This window comes from Astatotilapia calliptera, chromosome 7 (assembly GCF_964374335.1).
Source record: "Astatotilapia calliptera chromosome 7, fAstCal68.1, whole genome shotgun sequence".
Classification (NCBI taxonomy): Eukaryota; Metazoa; Chordata; class Actinopteri; order Cichliformes; family Cichlidae; genus Astatotilapia; species Astatotilapia calliptera.
The window spans coordinates 36,639,447-36,652,860 of NC_137428.1; the positions used below are offsets into that span (position 1 = coordinate 36,639,447).

Sequence of the window (13,414 nt, forward strand, 5' to 3'; positions counted from 1 at the left end):
ACCATAACCATGTTTAACATCCACAAAACTTAGAGGTTACACACACACACACAATACGGTAATATTATGTTGAAGCACAGTTCGCATCACTCCGCGAGGCTCCTGCCTAATATAGCCGTAATGCTCCGACAATCCATCAAGCGGTGCGGCTTCGTAGCTTAGCAAAGTCGTACTGAAACATTTGACAGATTTTCGAGCGCCGTGTACGACATAAAATTGTTTCGAGGTCAGTAAACAAAACCAGAATCCATAAGGGGACCTGTCGATTTTCAGAAAAATCAAAGGATTGTTTTAAGTGTGCCGTATTTTCCAAACAACACGGTAATAACGACGGCCCGCTAGCATGCTCTACCAAAAATAGTGCTTTGTTGTGTATCTGACGGACGAAAGCTAAACCAGCTCCACACATTCTGGTTCATCCGTTCCATTCAACAATCTGCTTTCACGCTTATTCTGCACCGTGCCTTTTCTGCCATGTATGTATGAAAACAGACACTGTGCATGCACGTTTTATCCATATTCTATCGCAATATTTCATTTTCCTATCGTTGCCCAACATTATACCGGTATTACCGTTTACGGTATGATATGGCCCAGCCCTAATGGGGATAGGTTAATTGGTAACTCTAAATTGCCTGCAGTAGTGAATGAGTGCGATTGGTTGTCTGTGCCCTGCGACAGATTGGCGACCTGTCCAGGGTGTGCCCTGCCTCTCACCCTAAGACGGCTAGGATAGACTCCACTGTACTTAAAGGCAAAATAGGAGCGTATTGGTGAAGTTAAAACAAGCACAATTTGTTATCTTAAGCAGTGAGTCAAAGTTGTTGCTGTAATTAAAGTGATAGTTGCAAAGCCCAACAACTACTCAGTTTACTGTTGCACATGTTTTTCAGTTGACATGAAATTGTCATTTCTTTGTGAAATACTAGTGTTACATTTTAGTTGTTGAAGTTTGAATTGTGAAACAAGTTACTGTGGATTTCCAAAATATGTGCCAACTAATGTTCTTTAAAAGGAGATTTAAGCACTGGAGCGAACCTTGATAGAACTAAAACAAAATGGAAATGACATCCCAGACTCCAAATTATATGTGGAAACATTTGGGACTATAATTTGAGTTTTTGTTTTTCTTCTCTCTCTCAAACTGTCTGTTGTCCTCTGTAGGTACGAAGACAGAATGTGAAGCCAATCAATTTCAGTGTGGAAACGGTCGCTGCATCCCGTCCGTGTGGCAGTGTGACGGAGATGAGGACTGCAGCGACGGCAGCGACGAGAACTCATGTGGTGAGGAAAAACACTCAGCTGTCACACAGCAATGCCAACAACTTGAAGTGTGAAAGACTAAGACTAATGCACGTGGCCAGATTTGTTCCATTATGAATCACTGAAGTAAATGGTTTCCAAATGTCCCGGACTATAATAGATTATTATAGTCTGAATTTAAACATTCAGGTCATCAGACCTTTGCATATGTCAGGAAATGTAATTTACCTTTGCCACACACAAATTCTCATCTGTGTTCTTTGGATGAAGATCTTTTGAATATAGCTAATGCCAGATTCTGAAAACTGGCTAAAGTGTATTTAAGAAAATTCAAGTCTTACCTCTGTACACCACCACAGTGGAAATGATCAAGATAGAGTTGAAGTGCACACTCTAAACTTTAATTCAAGTAGTTGAAGAAATGTATTCCACTTAAGCTGCTATATGTCTTTGGGTGGTTATCGGCTGGTACTGAGAGGCACTGTCCAAACTACTTTACTGCATTTGGCTGAATCTGAGCTAAATGTTCTGATGCACATCAGAATTCATCCAGCTTCTCTGTACGATGCTGCACATGCCCATGCATCTCATAGACAGGCCTCGACTGTCTTTCTAATGAGGCTGTATGGTTCATATCATGCCCATTCAAAGCCTCCGCAGTGCTTACTAGTTCCAGTTATCCTTATGCTGACTGATCTTCTATTATCTCTAAAATCAATGCCATTTTGGAGCGAATCCTGCATTATCTTTTTTAGATATGCATTTTGACAAATTCTGGAAATGGCCTTATTTTGAAACTTACTGGTTTGTACCCTGTGGTGAACTGTGCTCTCGTAAGTTTTCTTTCTTTCTTTTTTCTCCTCCTTGACAGACTTGGATAATGATCTGCGTGCCTCCCAGAGAGGGTTCCTCTCTTGACTGCATGTTCTGAAGGAATTTTTATTGGGGCAAAAGGGATATTTTCAGAATGTACCAACTCTGTAGACTATAAAAGATGAATGTGGTTTTCTGGCTCTGAAAAGCCATTTGTTGTAGGACAGACTTTAGTTTTCTAATGACCAGCAAGCACTGGACATTTATAGAAATCTTTGAAACTGACCTCGGCTCCCTTGCTCTGACCTTGATGAATGCTTTGCTGTCCTGAGTCCTTATTTCCAAGTTTGATGAGATCATTTTGTAAATTAGTCCTTGGTGGACTCAAAGGTTTCAAACACAAAGATTGCAGATGTGCTCAACTTGAGATTTTACAGCACGACTTTGTGAACAAAAGGATCGGTGACGTCGAGTGGTTACATTCATCACATCACCCGCACTCTTTCGGAGACACTTTCTGAGAGTGCTGCAGCCTGTAGCTGGGTTGGTTCTGTGCTTAGATCGCATTAACACAGGTTACATTTATACCTGCACACTTGTCTGTATTCTTGTTGTTATGAGTGAAGCTGAGCTGCTAATGTTAGACTTGGAGCTCATTGATCTTTCACCGTTAACTTTACTAAGAACTTTTAACTGATTAAGTCAGAGCTGTGAAAATGAGATGTGTCGTAAACACTGAGAATCCTGGTTAATAGAGTAGTGAACAAGTGACTTCCTTCCAGTGATCAGTAATAGTTTACACTGGATATTGCTACCAAATAGACCCATCAGTAGTTGAGGTCTCAGTCTCTGGAATGTGTAACTACATTCCTGGGATGCTACCTGCCCAGTGTGGGGTATGTGTCCAAGAAGCTTCAGAGTCCATCATCAAATTGGCTCAAACTTTGACCATTAAAGAGTCAAAACAGGTTTTCTGCATCTTAAGTTTTAAATCTATTGTGCTGACATACAGAGCTTGGAATTGCAGCTGTCCAGATATTTCTGGAGTTAAATATATCAAATCTTTCAAATCACCAATGAAGTGATTGTGTTGGTAACACTTAGTCTGCCAGGCTCCAGTTATACAAGGGTCTTACTTTCTGCTGTAGAGCTATGGTTATTGAGAAATGTGTAAAAATATACTTGGTGACATGTTCCTTTATCACTGTGAACACGTGGGAGTTTATTTTGACCCACTCCCACATGCCATCCTGCTCATGGAAGGATGAATTGGTGGCCTAAATGTCACCACCTCAGTTCACTTCTGTGGCAACACAACAAAACTGATTCTGGATTTGGTTGGCGTACAGATTATGTCACAGTCCCATCAGAAATGTAAACATGTGAAGTTAACATAATCCATCAAATGCATTACATGGGTGAGGAGTGAAACTAATAAGCCAGAATAAATTTGTTGGTCCCACAGTCAGGTCAGCATTAGCGTGGAACCGGGGAAGGAAGTAAATGATTAGACTTGCTCTTTTTGTGCTCATTTCATTATTGACTCTTATTCATGAAAGTAGGACCAAACTTCAATTTTACTTAGTTTTGAGGTGTGAACATATGTGACTTTTTTTTTTTTTTTTTTTTTTACTACTCCAAAGACGCTTGTCCTCAATACAGACCACAGACAGTGTAACAGTCAAAAATCAGATGGATTAACAAACTGATTTTTATTTGTGTTATCAGTTTAATGAGAATGTCTCTTCCTTACTTGCTCACCTCCTGAAAACCCTCAGCGTCAATGTTTGCCTGGAGCTTGTCTGCACTGCTCTGTGGATCAGTTGCCATTTATGTCTCTCTTGCTGTAACTGGGCTGGAAACTAATTATTTACACCGTTTGTGGCCTTTTGGAGTATGGGCGACTGAACGACAGTCCCCCTTGCTTGCAATTAAACGACTTTTCCTGCCAATGTGAACAACATGTAAATTAAGCAGGAAATGGAGTCTGAGCTGTCTGTAAAGGTCAGCTCACAGGGTGCCAGATTTGAATTGATTTTGTATTTACAAAACCTGTTAGAACAGGTACTAAAATTCTTAGTTTTGCACTAATTTTTTCTTCTTTTTATGCTTGGCTGCAAGGGACACACTATATATTAAGATTATATTTTTTATTACATCTGCTGATTACTGCTTATCCCATCAATTTATTATGTGCATTTTGTGTTTAAAAAAAAAAAATCCCTCAAAATTGCCTTTTACTCCTCAGCCATAAAGACAGTCACCATGCTAGATGGGTAGGCGGGCACCATGGATGCCTGCCTACCCATCTAGCATGGTGACGAAGTTTGAAAGTAAGAACTTGAGTAAAGTGACGTATGAGGTTCAAATTGATCCACCAATATTTAAGTCATAAAAGGACCTGACGAATGCTGCACACATTTTGTCTGTGATGCAGATAAATGCATTCGAATCACATTGTCCTCTTCTTTCGTATCCTTCACTGAGTTTTAAGAGTGGAGTTGATGGGTTATTCTCCTCTTAACATTTGCACACATGAATATAATCTCATGACATTCAGAACCTGCCATGTTGGCTCAGTCCCCATCAGGAGCTTTGCTAGGTTCCCTTGGGACATGATGACCTGGTGATGTCAAGGTGGCACATAGAGCAGAGCTAAATATAGTTACAGCTGTGTGTGTCTCCTATACTTTCATCTATCTGGGTCATGTGATGGTGCTAGGAGGGAGAAAAGAACAAGGGATGATGGGAGAGGAAGTAGGGCTTTGCTGTCAATTGAAATTATGGCTTCCAACAATTATTAAAAACAAGATAATTGAGATGGAACGATTATATTGCTCCTTTTTAAGAGCGTGTAGGTTTATCAGTACACAGTACTGTGCTTTAGCACTCTCGAAATGGCCATACTTAATTCCCAACAATGTTTTGCAGGATTTCCTGATGGCCAATTTTAATTAGACTGGGAACTCTATTTCAAACGGGTTTTGGAAGTGTACACTATACACAGCATCGAGTGACTGCAGGGAAGATTTGGAGTTTTACTTATAGCCAGTTAGAACAGAAGCAGATGACTGGTTTTGCGAACAGTGATGGTGAACTGAAAACTAAAAATTAGTTTTATTCCTTCACGCTCTCTCAGCTGCTGACGTGTTGTTGTATTTGAGTCTCAGACTGTTATTCTCTCTGGGAGATCAGAGCTGTTTTACTTTCAGCCCAGACTGAACTGAGGCTCACTGATGCGTGAAAGATGAGAATCCAGATTTAATTAATAAAAGAAGAGTTTGGTAATGAGTCCCACTGTGGCTGGCTGTTGTCATGAGCTTCAAATTGGAGTTGGTTCTGAAGTCTGTATTTGTATTCTGGTCAGATGGTGAAGAGGGCTGAAGTGTGTTCTTGAGCCTCCAGTAGAGATGCTAGTGTTGGAGTTTGTTGTTTCACAAGTTTTCTTGGAAACCTTTCTGTGTCTTCTCTACCGACATGAGAAATTAACATCTTTCCACATTTCTAGTCGTTCCTATCAGATTCTTTGAAACTTTGGTTTGGTTGAGATTCATCAATCCAACATAGCCTGGAGACTGCACTTGCATAAAGGTGTATTTTCCTTTTTAATGTGAGAGTGTTACTGAGAATAATTTAAAGTTTGTGTTATGAAGATAAGATAACTTTTATTAGTCCCACACGTGTTTTGTCACAGCAGGAAGTGGACAGTGCAAAAGTTATGAGGCAAAAATTAGAATACAATAAGAATAAATACAGTACCCAACTGTACAGAATAGAATAAAAATACTATATACAGTAGAATAAAATAAAATAAATATACAATAAGATAAAAAAAATAGAATACAAATACTATATACAACTGAGTAAAAATACAACAATGACAGAAAGTCAAAGGTGTAACCACATAATTAACATGGCAAAAGGACAAGTAAACTATTATACTCCAGACTTTAAGTGACATTCTAGGAACAATATTCTCCTTCCAAAGGGAGTATGTGATCTTTTAGTTTGTCTGTTTGCAGTCTAGCTTAAACACTGGAAGCTACACCAACATTTTCAAATACTGTGATGTAGAGGCTAATAACAAAATGGCCGACCTAGGTACTAATGTCCCACAAGGCCTAAGCATTTGACCTTGAAATTCACTGTTTGCAGCCAAGGTCAAAATTGAATGCCCAGCTTATGGTACCCAAAGATTTCAGCTAGTTCTGCTCCAATCATGAGTAAAGAAAATTCACCCTTTTGGTATGTAATGCTTCAGTCAAGGGTCAGGGTCACACGAATTGGGGAGGAAGTGGATATTTTCAAAACCTCTTAAAGAAATAGTTATTTGGGAGATAATGAGCTCAAACGAAGATCGAAAAACATTTTTATACGTGTTATGGCGTCCCCATTAATGACACCTGCATCGTTTTCATAGAGCATTTGTGCCAATGCCAGAGTCTTTGTCATTCTAATTTCCATATTAACAATGCTAACAACGTAAGAAATCATTTTATTATAACCCTCGCCCTTTGGGTGGAGTTGCACTCTGAGTGCTCTTATGCATATACTGTTTGTAGAAGTTGACCGACCTGTAAATTATTACCTAATTACTACCTAGTTTTGTAAACCTTATGTTTATATGGTCTTTAAAATGGGGGAAGCTCATGGCTTTAAATGGTTTTAGCACTTTATTGATATTAATGGAGAATAAAATAAGTGTAAAAGATGGAAACCTGAGGCAGGGCAATAATTTCAAAGGAATGAACCACCAAGCCAGTCGTTCACAACCATTTATGGGCTTTGGGCATTCATGGTTCTTTGGCTATAGCACGCATTTATTGTGCTTGGCTGTCTTCAAACACAAGTGAACTAATGTAGTTTCTAGTTGGACCATGAAGATTTGGGTTTAAACATGTGTCAGGTGGGGGCATGTAGCTTCAGCATAGCCTTGCATCACCGTAGTCTAAAAAACAGCAGTGCTTGAAATGTCAAAATGTTTGTGGTGCAATAAATCTGTAAAGCTAAAGCAGTGTGAGAGCTGCTGATCTTCCTTTTCATGACTGTCACAGATATGTTCTGTTTGAAGGGTTGTGAGGTCCCAGAACAGACCTACAACCAAATAAAAATTACACTTTATTTTTGTCTTCAGCCCCCCTTTGATGGAAGGTGAGCGAGACACTCGAACCTCCCGAGGACCGTATCGACTGCATTCCTTATGCAAATGTAGTGTTTGAATCTCGCTTGATCAGAACAGGTTGTAAACTGGTGACCTTTTCACAGGAGAGGAGCAAAAATGAATTCATATTCATGAAGTACGCCAGTATGGATTTGATCTTTCCCTTGATATTATGTGTTTTTCTTTGTATAATGTGAGACATTTCATTCAGTGATTTCATTTTCTCTCCCATGTTTCAGTTAAAAAGACTTGTGCGGAGTCAGACTTTGTGTGTGACAATGGGCAGTGTGTCCCGAAGCGGTGGCACTGTGATGGGGAGCCAGACTGTGAAGACGGTTCTGATGAGAGCTTGGACATCTGCCGTAAGTAGATGGTTTTTGATGAACGCTGCGCTACACCAACAGTCAAGTGTTACATGTGCAACTAAAGTAAATATGAATCTTTCGGTCAGAATTTAGTTTTGAACCTGTAAGCTGTTAAAGTGGAACCTTTCAGTTTGTAAGAATGTAATTGTCTAAATGCCTGATTATCTCATTAGATCAACCTTACTTTATTGTAAATTTCACAATGCAATCAATATGAAATGTAACCAACTTTAACGTGGCAGTGGTCATTTCAGTGTGCTGTTCAGTCTGCAACCCCATGTAAATCTTTTAAGAAAATCTAGGCTTGGCTGTAACAGAAACAGGAAGGGGATGGTGCTTTCAGTTTTCCCCAGCAGTTAAGAGTACGGTTATTATAAGACCAATGGGGCAAAGAATTGGTCTTGGGCTAAATAATCAGCCTCGATCGCACACAGTGAGAGCCCCAGAACTGAAGTCTTTTTAGTGCTGAGTAAAAGGTTTGCATGCTGCAAGATTGATTATTGTTCCTGCTGTATCTGCCGCTGGAGAGGACACTGCTGTATGCAGGTCGGTTACTCCTGTTAATTTATAAATTACTTGGAGGAAAATGGGTTCATTCACAGGTTTGCACAGCAGCCATCACACAGATTAAGATTAACGACAAGGAACAATATCATGAACATTAACGTGTGAAACCTGAGCTTGTATACACATCTCTCTCAGGAGGTCAAGCAGCATGAGATACTTTAATTCTGTGAAAGATACAAACAGCAGTGGAAACTGTAGGTTCAGCCCCAAAAAAACTGAGGATAAATTGACCTAAAAATTGTTTGTCCAGCCTTCTTTGGCTCACATCCTTGTGACTGGCTCACATCAGCCACAAGGATGTAGGCCACCACAGACAGGTCGGCCTTCCTCCCATGGGGTCGTGGCAGACACAAGCACGCATCACACTTGTAGCAAGCAAGCAAAACGTTATTTTATACCACATTTTAGTTGAGGTGGAAGTCCATTGTCACCCCAAAAAGCAAAAGTTGCACTATATGAATTATGGAAAACAGAATTGATAAGTGTAATAAGCTGAATTAATAATAGAATCATAACCAGTGATGATATAAAGGCAACAATAGACCGATAAAAATGACACACAATGATTTCAAAAACCCAAATTTGATGTAAATGTGATGGCTCGTCTGACTTGTGTGGTTTTAAATGCTAGTCTTCAAATGTGTTATCAGTTAGTCTGTTGCTCCAGCAGCTTGGTGCATGAAAGCTAAAGCTGCTTCCCCATAACTGGTAGTGACTGGGATCCCAGACCATGCATTAAAAACAGTGAAAATATGAAATGAATTCTAAGATTAGAGTTGACAGTTGAAGCACACACGATCAAATGTCTATGCATGTTAGTTTGCATGTTAGTTTGCATGTTTGGTTTGCTGCCTGGTACAGTATTAGGTTTACATTGACTCGAGAAGCAGCTGCTGCTGGTCCTGTAATGCCCATTTGAGACCCACCTTTTACAGTATTAAAAGCATGCTTGCAGCCTGGTACAGAAACTCTCTTTTTGGGGAGAACTTGTCACTGAACTGGCCGTTCGTCGTCATTTGTGCGTCTTGGTGCATTTTAATTTCTTAAAGTGACCAATGGCTTGATGTGGTTGGTGAAGTTTGTGCTTCAGTTGTAATGAGTTAAATGGATTTAAAAGTTTTTTACTCTGCACTAATTAGCTGGTTTAAGATTTCATGGATGTGGCTTGTTGAAGCACTGATAGCATTTGCTGATAACAGTCCACACACTTTTCCATAAATGGTCACTTCTAGGCCCCAAAAACCAACACAATGGAAGTTCAAAAGTACTAATTAAAAAAATAAAATAAAATTCTTGGCCTAAATTTAATGAAATTGAATTTGCACACTGAAATGTATTCAAATAGTGCAGCGAGATGTTCCCGATGCAGAGCTTTCTACAGATTTTAACTGGTGTAAGTTTCATACCTGCCCTTTGTGGGAAGCTAAAACTGTGGCTGAACTTGTATTTTCAAGCACAGTTGCCTTTACTCATGCTAGAGCACATTTATAAACTTTAATAAGCTTTCCATGAGGTCAGACTGGGTTGTTTTTTTTTTTTTTTGTTTTTTTTAAAGCTCAAAGTGAATGGTAGTCTCCCTGCTGTTCATAACAGACCCTCATGCTGCTGCAGAAATTCAGCGAGGTACTTGAAAGCAGTGAGGGAAGAGTTCCCCCCCCCCCCCCCCCCCCCACAAGCAGTACTGTCAAATAAGTTGTTTAAATGGGAAAGCTGCTGTGCTTTAAATATTGTGTGATATGAGGTCTCACCAAGGTGCTTGTTGAAATCAGAGATGACTCATGATGATGATCTTCAATGAATCACTTCTGTGTGCTGCCTCCACTGTGCTGCATTAATGACAAATGGACTTTGGTGTCTCCTCAGGTGTATAGATAAACATCAGAGTGGAGATGAAAGTGGTTTCACTGCAGCTTTAAAATCTTGATTGCAGATGATAAAAATGCAGAAAGTATAGCTCATGAATGCTGCTGTAAAAGAATACTGAAACTCTGGTCTGGCACACATCAACACCCTTCCTTTGTTATTTTTAAAGCAGAAAATCAAACTACGTTTTAGTCCTAAAGTCCCTGAAGAATTCCTATTATGTCATTTCTGTGACCTAGAACTCGACTTGCATGGCAGTGAAGGTTGGAAGGAACAGTTTTGTTGTGGGGGTTTAAATTATTGCAATAAATGGACTAAAATAATGACTTTACAGTTAGACAGTTTCAAGCTTGTTACAGACATGACTTTCAACATTATTTGGGGGAACACGAGCAAATGGTTAATGTTACAATTATAGAACCAGGCACTAAATTTAACTTGGAACACGGGGGTGTCAACACTTTTATCAGTGTTTGGAGTGAGATTTGCTGGGGCAGCAGAGCATCTCAGGTGTCTGACAGGGTTGCGCACCAGCTCTGAGTTTTCACAATGAGCAGTCGTGTGTCTGGTATAGTCCCTTTCCTCCCACTGCAGTATTTCAACTCAGCAGGTTCAGTGCACAAACCTGAAAACGATACGAAAGTAACAACCAGCAGAAAAGCAACATCTTAGAGTTGGGGGCCAATCCTTTCTGCACTCCTGTGAGGGGATGTTTGGTGCTTTCTGCCAAAACATGAGCGGGACCCGTTGGGGAGTCGTTTCAGCAGCAGTTGTTCCAAGCCGTTGGCTGTTAGGTGTTGCTGAGGCTACAACAGAATTCCTACAGTTAGAAAGACAAAGTGGGTGAAGTGAAAACAAAGACTTTTAGGCCTATAAAATGGAGAGAAACTCCACTGTAAAGTCGTCAGTGAAATGAATGAAAAGGAATTAAATCTCTAATTCATCCCCCTGTGCATCAGTTCAAACATTGAAATAACTTTGTATAATACAACCACTGTTAAACAAGACTTGGCTGACCACCTGCTGTTATCCATTCAGTAACTGCAAATCAGTGTATGGCTTCCCAGATGGGACAAATGAGAACTAGAATGTCTTGGAATACTAAGCAGCCAGGTCGCGTTGTTGGATTGAAGACAAACCCTTCTCTGTGTATTTGACAAACACGTCTTATTGCCTGCGCACCACATTTTGACCCAGTGTAAAGCTGATCATGTTGAATGTGACAAAGTAATGATTAGACTAGTTTGGACAGTTGTGAGGTTTCAGTGTTCTGGCTAAAGCAGACTAATGTTGGAGTAACAAGGTTCTTTTTACTTAACTGCCAACTGTAGTGAAGCAAGTTGACATGGCTGAAAAGATCCAACAGTAGTTGTGTTTTTCCTTTCAGTCGCTCCACTATTTGTTTTCGCCCGTGACGTTCAGTCAGAAGGCAGAAGCCTGATGGATGCTGGTTTGAACACCTGTTGGGAAGCTTTTGTTACTTGTAGTAACACAGCATGCTGTGGTGACACCATTAAATATAATTTGACTTCAGCTGAATCTTGTCAGCTCCACACACCGACGTAGGTTTCAGGTGCAAGAAAAGGAGAATATGGTGACTGTAAATGACAGCAGGATGCAGCAGTCGAAAGACTCAGTAAGGGGAAAAAATAACTTGCTGTTTTCTTTCACTGTATTTATCCTCAGCCTGTTTAGTTTTGGCCTAAGGAAAAGCAAATGCATAAGTGATGTCATCTTAAAGACCTTTGTTACACTTTGATTTTGTTATTTGGTAAAATAATTAAGTTGAACTTTGTTTTTGGGTTGGGTTTTTGTTTTTGTTTTGTTTTTTTAACCCATAAAATGATTCGGGGACTTCATATTTTAGCGCTGGTAATGAATTTGTACCAGATGTATACAAATGCCCGTAACAATGTATTGGATTGGACCACAAGTGGAAAAAGTAGTTATAGGTCACCAATTTTTAAAAGTATCAATACTCAACAGTAAAAACTGACACTGGACATTATTTTACTGTTAATACAAGAGCACGAAACCCCATTAGGGGCTCCAAAGGACACGAAGGGCCAGTCAGGCAAAACGCTAAAATAATGGGGGCGCAAACAAGGTTGGTGAGCTGCAGGTTAACACTCCTGTTATGTTGCAGGTCAGATTGACCCAGAACAGAAGAGATGTCACATGTCATCTGCATCACTACAGAAAATGAAACTAATCATAATTATAAAAGAAAATTGTAAAATCAATGCCAGTGTTTCTGACACTTTTCGATGAGTAAATTTCTCCCGGGTCAAATTAACCCAGAAGCATAACTCGTGTTCCTGGAAACCAACATAACAGGAGGGTTAGGAGTATTTGGGAGTGCTTTCAGAACTCAACCGCTCCTGTCAAAAAGCAGCTCTCATAAAGTTGTGCGTATGTAAAAAGTGTGTCTGTCCATCCACTAGCTTGGTTACAAAATGCAATTACAAATGCAACATACGCAGCACATACGTAGGCCATCAAGCAAATGTTAGAGGTCTGTATTGCAACATTATCAAGGTTTGAGCACAAAACAATGGAATAGAAAATATTTATGAATGGGAACTTGTATATAACTGGTGTTTAAAAATTCACATTCATAGATATTATTTATAATCAGAGGTGTTGTTTGTGTATTTATGAACATTAACTGACGAGTTGTTAGAGAAGCTTGAAGTGGTGAGACTCTCTACTGTAGTAACACATTTGAGGAGAATAACAACCCCAGGATAAACGGGAATGTTGGCAGGTGAGAGTATGGTCCGGTGGGTTGGAGGAGCCACATTCCCAAGTTTAAGAACAAAGTAACTTTCAGTTGCCATTTAACTTGCCCCCCCCCCCCCCCCCCCTTTTTTTTTTTCTTTCACCCCTGATTGAAGTCATGAAACTCATCTAAGTGTTTTTCTCTGAAATCAGCTTGAGCTTTTGTACGGTTTATGCTCTACAAAAGCTTGTAGTGCATGTCTCACTTTTCACTTGGAAAAGTGTCTCAGTCAACTGAAGGTCTTGACAGGGATATCAGTTTGCAGTCTGTGTGAGAAGTTCCAGTCATAACTACAGTGGTGTACGTGCCAGTCAACACTGCTACTGTAGCATTTATCGCTGTACTGTTTGACCAGCTGTTGCTCATGACTTTACAGCAGGCAACAGAGTGACGTCGTCTGAGTGGCTACATGCCTGTTTTTCCTTCACATTTGCATGAAGGACTTTTGTACTGCAGTTGCATTTCTGGAAATTATTTCAGTTTATTTCCCTGTACAAAAACACTTGAGACCTCTTGGTAAACAGAACTTGCAGAACAGGCGTAGTTTCACTATGTGGATCTTGGCAGGATTCTTCCATGTTTGCTTTGTCTCAAGTGTCA

General features: G+C 39.9%; 1 protein-coding gene across 1 annotated transcript in view; it reads left to right on the forward strand.

The window, feature by feature from the left end:
* The window catches only part of vldlr (very low density lipoprotein receptor), a 65,409-nt gene that overhangs the window by 11,877 nt on the left and 40,118 nt on the right, over positions 1-13,414 (forward strand). The window contains exons 2-3 of the mRNA XM_026174470.2: positions 1,165-1,284; positions 7,477-7,599. Coding sequence (XP_026030255.1) covers positions 1,165-1,284; positions 7,477-7,599 — 243 coding nt within the window. The remainder of the gene's footprint in view (positions 1-1,164; positions 1,285-7,476; positions 7,600-13,414) is intronic.